Here is a 10,367-nt window from a genome sequence, read left to right as displayed (position 1 = left end):
TCAATCAGGAGGATGAAATGTAATGGCTTCCACATGCAGGCAACAAACTGCATAATTTCTTTGTGAGGCTGCGCTGTGTGGATTAATACATCCCTCTGAACATTCAACTTGCTGTTTATTTTTTTTCTCCTTTAATTTTTCTGTTTTACATTTCACTTCCCCGAGTGATCCCCCTGTTTCTGGCCCAGAGCAGAGAAAGTGAAAAGCAAGGCTTCTGTGGTGACCGTACGAGGCTTGGCTCACTGACATTAATGGATCTACACAAAAGAAGTGAAAGAGACACGGGGAGAGAGGCAACAGTGAGAACATGTGGGATATTTTCACAAGCCACTCACCCAATATTCCCCTTGGGACCGCTGCAAGACAGATGTCAAACATACATCTGCTACTGTTAAGTCTTGTTGTGGGGAATTGTATTTTTTTTTTTTTATAGTAATGTATTTTTGCTATTTTTCTCTTGTTTGTTCTATCTGTGCTAGCTTGTGTGCTGAGTGTACAACTCTGGTTAGCTGAGGCCCCTGAGAGAGTGAAACAGCAGAGAGACCAGACTGAGAGGGATATGAACGCAGGAGCAAAGGGAGGAGTGAGGAGACGAAAAGACAGGGGAGTATAGGGAGACATGACACAGCAGGAAGAGAAAGATAAGGAAGGAAGCAAAATGCTGAGATTTAGAAACATTAAAGTTGGTGGAAAGCTGATCTGTTAGACAACTCACTTGTTGAGAGAACAGAATGGATACATGTGCTCCTGTGCCACTAACAGACACGAACATATACAAAGCTACGACCAGTCAGATGACAGATGAAAATCCATATTTCAGCAGTGACAAAATAAGAACCTGAAACAGCACTAAAGCTAAATCTAAAACTGGATGGAAATAAATAGTAAAAATTTACACAAAATTATTTTAAAACTATGACCTGAAAAAGTTGCAAAGATAAGCCTGACTAGTTCATTTAGGGTCGTGACTGCAGAAGACAAAAGACATGTCTTCAGTTATCACTTGCCACAGTGTGTGCTAATGTATTAGTACAGACAATTATAAGGATTTATCTACCAGGACACAGATTTTTCTGCTTCCAATGTTCTCGTCACTAAACAACAAAGTTGACCAACAGGCCGATCTCCCGAAATCTCTGCATATTTATTTAAAAAAAAAAAAAAAAAAAAAAAAAGAACATCTGCTGTCATGTCTTCTCCTGCCCCGTAACGCCCACGGCCTTCTCAGCGAGCCGTGGCTTCTGCACCCCTGAGGCATGTGTGTCAGCATGTGTGTGCTGCAGCGCCAGGAAGGGGTTGGCGGTAATGGTGCCTTGGCCCTGGCTCTGGGTGCCAGGCAGCAGGTTGTTGATGGGCAGCTGAGAAGAGGAGAGTGGGATGGAGGGAATCTGTGCAGAGGAGGAGAGGGACTGCAGCTGCTGGAGGTCCTGCTGCTGTTGCATCAGTTGGTAGAGCAACACCTGCTGCTGCTCCTGCAGAGGTTAGGGGTGGATGATAGAAATTAGGAGGAACAGAAGGGAGCAAGAGAAAAAAAATGCATAAAATGAAGAGTAGAAGAAGAAAGAAAAAGAAAAAAAATTGAAGAAATGCAGTCATGGGAAAAGTGAAGGATCAGAGTGAGTGAGAGATGGAAAAAGAAAAAGGAAGTAGAAGAGAAAAAAAAGAATTATTAAGCTTTGTGAGTTCTGCCATTGTCCAAAAGAAAATTGTAGCTCAACCTCTTTGTGTGTGTTTAACTGTGTGTGACAGTGGCAATGAGCATGTCTCCCTGTGTGTGTGTGTGTGTGTGTGTGTGTGCGCGCGCACGTGCGTACTGCTGAGGGCTGTGAGGACAGCAGCTGCTGAAGCTGATGCTGCTGGATGAGGAGTCGGTGCTGCTCAGACAGCAGGCCAAGTCGTGCAGCACTGAAACAAAACACAACCCAGTCAGACAGACACAACAAACACTGTCTACACACAATAGACTTTAGTGCATAATGATTGAACACTACAATACTACCTATATAAGACATGAGACTTGCATGGAACAAAACATAACATGCATGAAACAAATGTATGAAATCACGAATCTACCCTGAAGAGTAAGTGATGTGTTGTGCTGATGCAACATTGTAAAGAAAAACTGAATTGATCTTTCATGTCAATTTCTCCTTTCATAGCACAAAAATATATACGTTTCCAAAATCTCTGATGAAAACATAAAGAAATGCAGCTACAGGTGGTGTTTAAGTTGAACCTACTTCCATCTCACCTGTTCTTACTAGTTGCTGAGCTGCTAGAATCCAACACGCAAGCAAAAGGGAAGACAAAGGAGAGGACCAAATAAAGACATACATATGCACATCTTTAGAGATGATGCTGTCATGTCATTATATTCGCTGACATTTTGAAATTATTCAGCTTTTTCCAGTATTTTAGTCTGAAGAAGATGAGCCAATACAGGAGCTGACAGTTAAAACAAACAATTTCGGCCTAATGGAACATTTATGTTGGCATCTAATTCACTCAATGTGAGCCAAATTAGTGATACAACCCTGCCTAGAGAACAGCAAACACAATTATGAAGTATGACCTTTTGCTGTTTAATCCTATCCAGAATTTCATTCTGGTCTAGCTGACAAAGACCCCAAAGTATTGGATTGAAAAACAGCTGTCAGATATACCTGTTGTTGACCGGCAATGTAGCTGCTCCCGTAGTGTGAGTGTGAGGGCTGGCGGTGCCCACAGGTGTCTGAATGACCCCGTTCAGTGCCCCAACAATTCCTCCCATGCCCAGTGCAGTGCCTCCACCAAGGGCACCCATCAGCCCCGCTACTCCACCCAGCCCGCCCGAGGTTGTCCCCACTGTGGCAATACCATTGAGCTGAGGCTGGGGCGGGCTCTGGGAGACAGAGGGAGGGGTGGAGAGAGAGGAGGTGGAGCCACTACTGCTGTGGCCACCACATGATGTGTTGTCCTGAGAGATACAGAGAATAAACATTATGAATGCCAGCTCAATAACACAATGACGCAAAATGTAGGGCTCACACTGCAGCAGTCGTGTTGTGTTTGACCTCACCTGAGCCGCGACAGCTAAAGACGCATCAGTGGCTCCGAGCTGGGATCCTTTCACATCTACAAACCAAATGAGCAGAGTTTTAGATTTTTTCTGAGCCTTAGTGCATGTACATTGGGGTTAAAAATAATTGTTATTTTAATTTATTAAATTCAAGGATTACTCTGTTGATAAAATTCAGTTATTAACTGTGCAGTCTATTAAATTTCATAAGAAAGAGAAAACTCTGGAGGTTTATGGTGACTTCAAATATATATTTTTTGAACCCTTTAACAAAGAAGATTCCTATTGTCCACCTGGACTTTTTGCTTATTTTAACCATAAACAGGTCAGAAAATGTCCTCACAATAAGTACTTACTCTTACTCAGCTGCGCCTTTGTCCAAAAAAAAAAAAAAAAAAAGAAAATCACTCATCAAATAACTTTGATAGGCAAATGTGTGTGTTTATACCAGAGGAGGCTGTGGAAGGGGTGAAAGGCACTGATAGCTGAGCACTGAGAAGCTGCAATCTCTCCTTCTTCATGGTCAGAGTTTTAATCTGCTCCTCCAACCTCCTGTTCTCCTCCTGCAGCTGGTGGAGAGATTTCAACATCCCCACCACTGTGGAAGAGAGAGAAACATTTCTTGTTGTGGCACCAAAATCTCCCTGCACACAATATTTCTGCAATCAGATAAAAACTCATCAGTAACAAATGACAGAAAATTTCTCAAACTTGCACTAATGAAAAAAAGAATCCCCCAGTCACAACGTGCCAACAGAGTTTTTCCATCTTTAAATAGTTTTACCTTCATTATAGCTGTAATGTATTTTACTTTGGTGTGATTTTCTTGACAAGCAAGCACACCAACATTCTGACTTAATGGCTAATCTTTCCTTGAGGTGACTCTGCTCAGCCTTCACACAGCTCTTTCCAAATGCACAGTGACTGATTGGACAGATATACTCTACAGGGAGGTCAGAGGTCAAGGCCAGCCTCGGAGCAGCTGACCCTGATGCCTGCTCAACCTCAGCTAAATACTCAAAGAGAACTCAGTCAGGAGGAGGATTTTTCGACACAGGAACTTAAACCCAAGTTGTCAACTTGAAGGACAACCTTTCTAACAGCTAGGCTGCCACTATTGATCCCTGAAGGGAGGTTCAGATTGACAGATAACTGACAGATCAAAAGATGCAAAAGTAACAGGACAGAGAGAGAGAGGCAGGATGGCAACAGCTGTAAGGAAAAAGACAATCGATCAATAATAAGAATGGAGCAAAAACCCACATGCAAAATTATTTGTTTGGTTGGGGTTATTAACATTTTAATACATTTATAAATATTACAGGAGACCTTTTCAAAAGAAGTAAGTGTTGGGCTTGTTTGGGTTGTTGTCCACTGTACTTTCAGAGCCTACCAACTTAACTAAACTTATCAGTAACTATCAGTAACTAAACTAGAATAACTAATGACTCTTAGATGATCCCCAGCCCAGTCTGTGTGTGTGTGCATCATTGCTTTTGTGTGACTGTAGTGTGTGTGTCCTCTCACCGTCTCCCTGTGCTCCCTGCTGCAGCAGGAAACTCTGCCCTTCATTCCACTGCCTCTCCAGAAGCTGCTCAATGCTGGTGGCCATTGGGGGCATCGTCTCCACACTCCCACCCCCCACCCCTAGCAACCCCAGACCTGGCCCCAGCAACGACCCCGAGGAGTCATAGCGGATCTGCAGGCCACCAATGGGAGAACTGAATGGAGGCAGCGGGAGTAAGAGAGAGTGAGTGGGTGAGAAAGGGAGGGGGGGGAGAAAGAGAGAGAGAGAGAGAGAGAGAGAGAGAGCATGGATAAGAAAGGAAAGATAGAGAGGTCAATAGGGAGATTAACGACCCAACATAAACGTCAGACAAACATAGACACTGCTGGCTATAAAACTACATCAATTTGTTGTTACAGTGGTCTTTAATGAAAAGGGGCCAGGCTTTCTGTCTGTGTGTGCGTGTGAGCAAGCAAGAGAAAGACATGAAGAGATAGGAAGAAAGAGAGCACACAAGAGGGGAGAGAGACCGAAAAAGGGAAGTGGACTGTCGTTGCGATAAATCTCGGTGTGTGTGCTGAGACAATCTGGTGAGTGTGAAAGAGGGTAAATGAGGGACAGGAGGAGAGGAGAGGCAGGACTGACTGAAGGGTGTGTAATATGGGAAGAAGAAGAAGAAAATAAAAGTCAAAGATTGTGGAGCGAGAAAAAAACCTTTCTACTCTTCAACTTCAAATTTAAATACTGTCCTTTTAAATGTGAATTAAAAAAATATACATACAATAAATACAAACAAATACATAAATACATACAATAAAATGTTCCCTGCTACTATATTTTTCTACCACACTATTCTCCTTTGAACTTGAGCATTATTCCCAAAATTTTCCTATCCTTTCAAAACAAAATGACAAGCAGATTGTTTATAATTAAAATGCCACCAACCTCTAAGTGAAATTATCCAGCCTACAAAGTAGTATAAAAAACAAACAAACAAAAATGGACCTGTATCAACAGCATCCCCATCCTGAAAGATCGAAGCAAATATTTCCATGAGTAGATGTTGGATATCACAAGGCTGTCCTTCCATGAGTGATTAAACCCAGAGGAAAAAAATCTAACTGGAGTTGAAGGATGGTTATCACCTTCAAAAACACAAGTTATCGCTGGCTGAGAGACTGAGAATTGCCTGTAGGGGTAAGAGCGAAAGGGAGAACGTGCATGTGTGTGTGCGTGCGTGTGTGTGTGTGTGTGTGTGTGTGTGTGTGTGTGTGTGTGTGTGTGTGTGGAGAGGAAGAGAGCGGAGACGAATGGCCAGTGGAGGGAAAAGCAGAGAGGGGGATGGGTGACGGAGGGGGGCCAGAAAGGAATGTAAAAATGGGGAGGGATTTGTGCATGTGTGTGTTGGGGGTGAGTGGGGGGGTATTTACCGCGGGGTGGTCTTGGGAGAGGCTCTTATGGAGAAGCCCTGTGCTCCAACGCTGCTGCTGTCTCCTACCTCCTGATCTGCGAGAGAGAGAGACACACACAGACACAAAAAAAAAAAAAAAAAAAAAAATCAGTTGGAGATCTGAAGTGTCTATACTAGGCTGTCCATTGAAAACCCTGTCAACAAAGGCATTTCAGTTCTTTCTCCTCTTAATGTACAATAACATTTGGTATTCAGATGATGGCAGAGGATAAATGTTGGAGTTAGCATAAACAGTTCCTCTCCCTTCCTCTACCATGATGCTAGCTAACCTCACAGTCACCACTAAACTGACATCAATTAATCTGATGGTAGCTGGGGATTCGGCTGATTGGGCAAATGGTGTGAATAAATTGCCAATGCATCCAGTTCTCCATCTAACAAGTCAAATGTTGCATGCTGTGTGTGAGTGCAAAGTTTCTGGATGGTTCATGTTGGGATGGCAGAGCTAAGACAATGGGCGTTCTCTCGATCTCCCTGGGTGCAGATGTACATTATCATTTAAGGTACATCATCAATTCAGAACAGCATATCCAATTCCTTAATGTTACTCAAATTCATTCATCTTGGTTTTTAAAAGAATAAAATATAGAACAGGATTAGAATGAACAAAATTAATTTCTAGAGCAGCAGCAATAATGTTTAAAGAAGAATGTTTGGACCAGCAGTTTCACTGTAAGTAATGTAATATGTAAAATAAGTAAATACTATTGCTGACATGAAGACACAGATATTCATCAGTGTTGGCCATTTTCCCTGACCTGCTGCTTCTTTGTCTGCTACTGATGTTGCATACTGATAACGCGACAGTCATTTACAAAACTATGTGGAAAATGAAGTTGCATTTAATAACCAGAAAGCTCTCTTTTTAGCTTGCCCATAAAAATTAGCGGAATGAAATGGAAGTGGTTGAAAATAATTTAAAGCTTGTTGAACAGAGGGAGATAAAGCATACCAACAATAAGGAAACAAAGACGTGGCAGAGAATATTAAGCATAGTTTGGCTCCACGGATTTTACCATAACTAAATATTATGTATAAATGCTTGTACATTTAAATAAAACAACTTTTTAAGATGTATTTAATTCAAGTCAGTCTTTTGTGATGAGTTTAATGAGCATGCTGCTATTGTGATAATGTAAAGTCTTCATATCAACTTTTTTTTTAAAACTTATTTTCAGGAAGATGAGCAGAAACAAGAGAATGGCTTAATAATGTGAACTGTGCAGTGTAATGAATGCACTGTAATACTTGTGGCTCTGCAACCTATAAGCCTCTCTCTTCTTTTGTATCTCTTTTACATAGGAGCATTCATTCAGATTGCATGTGCATCTCTCTCTCTCTCTCGCCACCTTCTCTATCTCCTCCCTCTGGGCCAGTGGCCAGACTCTTCTTTTCATTTTCCTCAGTGGGAGTAATGAATCACACATGCGCACACGCGCAAATGCACACTTTTGCATTTACACACTCTCACAAACTCCCCTCTACTTAAGACAGTCAATCCGAGCTTTTACCCCCACCAGGTTACCACCACCACCACTTGCTTGCCTTCTTTTTCAAGTCTTTTTAATCTGGTAACCCTCTCCGTCCTGGCACCTCCCGCCAGACACTCAAAAGCAAAGAGAAATTACTGCCAAAGTAAATAGCCTAAATGCATACAAACACATGCACACCTTGCATGTTTGTGCTCACATGACCTTTTTTGCTTCACAAACTTGCATGCTTGAGGCTGCGCACATGTGCTGTATTTGGACAGTGTGTACAGCTTTAATGCGAAAAATAAAAACGTTAATTTTGGCTGTATAAGAATTATTTTTATTATTGCTCAGAGTTTAAAGAATTTTTGGTTCACCAAAAGTGTAGTTGATTAATCTACAAATATTTTGATAAGCAATAAATTGGTTTTTATTTCTCTCATTATTGGGTAAATAGAGGATTTCTGAGATTGTAACTTGACAGAAATTTAGATTAATTAAATAGTTACTCGAAGAAAGCCAACCAATTGTCACCTTTGGGATTTTTTTTTTTTTTAAGGAACATTTTTATTTTTCTTAATATAAGCTTGACATAAACTTTTTTCCCCTTCAGGAAATACACAAACAGGACCAATGTGTCCACACACATGCACACACACACACCTTTGTGCCCCCCTGTCAGTCAGCCTGATCAGTGACTTGACCTGTGGGTCAGTGTGGATCTGGCTCTGTTGATGGCTGACCGGCAGCAGGAGCCACCTACCTTCCTCCTCCTCTCTACTCTCCTCTCTGTTCATCCAGATGTCTTATATCAGGAAGTAGCTACTCTGATTACTAATGCAACCTCAAAGTCCCTCATCAACTGTGCTGCACTGGACAGACAACAAAACAGTTCCTGAAGGCACTGTTCAGGCCTCCTCTGCTCTTCCATCACACCATGTGGTGGTGTGATGGAATTAAGTTATCTTATACATGTTAATAATGTGTCTGAGTCAATGTACTGTATTTGTTTGGTTTGGGAGGGCAGGACAGCAACTGAGGCATGTAACTGGAGCTGGGTGGGAGGAGCTTGAAAATATCACGAGTGAAGACCCATGACCTCTCTGTGGGACAGAGGAGGCGTGACCTTTCCATTATCTCCCTCTCTTTTTCTCTCTAACACACATGCATGATTCTGTCACAAGAACAGATCCACATGCAAACATTTACTTACCTGCTGGAGAAGCCTCAGACTGGGCTATGAGTGCTGCCATGGCTGAGTTGGGGTTCAGTCTGTTACCGAACATGTGGGAGGGAGCAAGGTTAAAGACAGACCCTGGCAGACCACTCACCTGAGGACAGAGACAGAAAAGTATAAGCATTAGGATTATATAAAAGTATAGCCTTATACTTAGGCCCTAATGGCTTGGCTCTCAGGATGTCCAGACAGGAAGTTTTTAAATGTTAGATCTAAAAATCTAAAGCTGGCAATAAGCGATGCCATCCTTCAATAAAATATGGGAAACGTACTAACGTCTTTATAAGAAGTGAAAACATAATATTTTACAAAATTTGACATAATTTAGGGTTAAAATTAGGAATTCATTCATTCACAGACACTGACAAATATTCCCTTCATTTATTTGCTAATAGTTTAGTGATGAATATAAAAAACAGTAACGGTAACAGATACAAGGTTCAGAAAATTATGTCATTATTTTCAAACTTTGGAGGATGAAGGATGCTTTTGCTATTTTGGGTTAGGGTTATGTTTAACTTGTCTTTGAATTTTAAATAAATTGTTTTAAAACCATTTCTTTAGTTTTTTATTTTAACAGGCAGTAAAACTATGTAATTTACATATAACATTTTAGTTGAAGAATTGATATTTAAAATGTTGTACAATCAACAGTGCTCCTTTGGTGGATATTTTAAAATACCAGCCAGCTATAAGTGTGCAATCTATCTATGCAGTCTGTCTGTGTTAAACGTTTCAAAAGGTCTGACTGGCATATTATTACACATTTAATGAGCCTGGATCCAAAGCTGTGAACAATCTGGACAATCTGGTTTGAGAATTGAGAATTTCTCTGTTCTCTACTGTTATTTCCACTATGAAACAAAATACCAAAGGAATTATTTGAAGCAAAAAATTTTGAATGTGGATTTGACAACAGCATTATTTCATGCACAGAAAATAATGGTGTATACTGAATCCACAGCTCATTATTCTGTTATTCTGCATTATTCTCACACAAACACACGTCTCAGAGTGCCTCTGCATCTTGACAGTACACTGACATGCTGACAAAGTGTTTCTGATGCATAGAGTTTAATCCAATTAAAGCATTTCCCAAATAAGGACCGTGCAGTGAATGGAGAGGTTGGGTGCAGGGGAGGAAAGTGAGGGAGGAGCATCAGGAGGGGAATCAGGTGTACAAAATGGCTACCTGCTTTGGTTGCTTAAGAGTAAAACTACAAGCAAATCATGTGACACCATAAAAGGTGGTTGACGTAACATGCAGTTGTTTTGCAACAAGCTATCTGAAAGCTTTGGGGGCTTTGTAATTCCTTGCCAAGCTGATATGTAGAATGCCAGCATTACAAGTGAAAATTTCATTTTACAAGATGAGATGCTTTTGTTCTCTCTCTCTCTCAACAATCTAATGGGTTTGGTTACTATACTTCTTACACTCAGAGGAGAGTTGATGATGATGAAAAGACAAATGATCCATAAACCAAATATTAATCAAATGAATTGTCTTTTTTTTTTTTTTAACTTTGTTTTTGGAAACATGCACGTCCAATAATTTCAGTGTATGTTTGTGTGTGTGTGTGTGTGGAGGAAAAAAAACAAAAACAAACTATAAAACCCTATTT

At 40.9% G+C, this 10,367-nt stretch overlaps 1 protein-coding gene across 3 annotated transcripts in view; it reads right to left on the bottom strand.

Annotated features, from left to right (window-relative positions):
* Positions 1-406: 406 nt before the first annotated feature.
* The window catches only part of mllt10 (MLLT10 histone lysine methyltransferase DOT1L cofactor), a 40,727-nt gene continuing 30,766 nt past the window's right edge, over positions 407-10,367 (bottom strand). For 2 of the 3 annotated variants that reach the window (XM_029529446.1, XM_029529447.1), the window contains 8 exons: positions 8,722-8,839; positions 5,996-6,071; positions 4,586-4,779; positions 3,507-3,656; positions 3,059-3,114; positions 2,664-2,956; positions 1,815-1,905; positions 407-1,472 (listed from right to left, as the gene is read on the bottom strand). In XM_029529446.1, coding sequence (XP_029385306.1) covers positions 1,188-1,472; positions 1,815-1,905; positions 2,664-2,956; positions 3,059-3,114; positions 3,507-3,656; positions 4,586-4,779; positions 5,996-6,071; positions 8,722-8,839 — 1,263 coding nt within the window. In that variant the 3' untranslated portion in view covers positions 407-1,187. Of the gene's footprint in view, positions 1,473-1,806; positions 1,906-2,663; positions 2,957-3,058; positions 3,115-3,506; positions 3,657-4,585; positions 4,780-5,995; positions 6,072-8,721; positions 8,840-10,367 lie in introns of all 3 variants that reach the window. The other variant, XM_029529448.1, reaches the window with a different exon arrangement.

Source organism: Echeneis naucrates, chromosome 20 (genome assembly GCF_900963305.1).
Source record: "Echeneis naucrates chromosome 20, fEcheNa1.1, whole genome shotgun sequence".
NCBI lineage: Eukaryota > Metazoa > Chordata > Actinopteri > Carangiformes > Echeneidae > Echeneis > Echeneis naucrates.
Note: the sequence above shows the minus strand (reverse complement) of the source record. Positions and strands in the feature narration are given on the sequence as shown.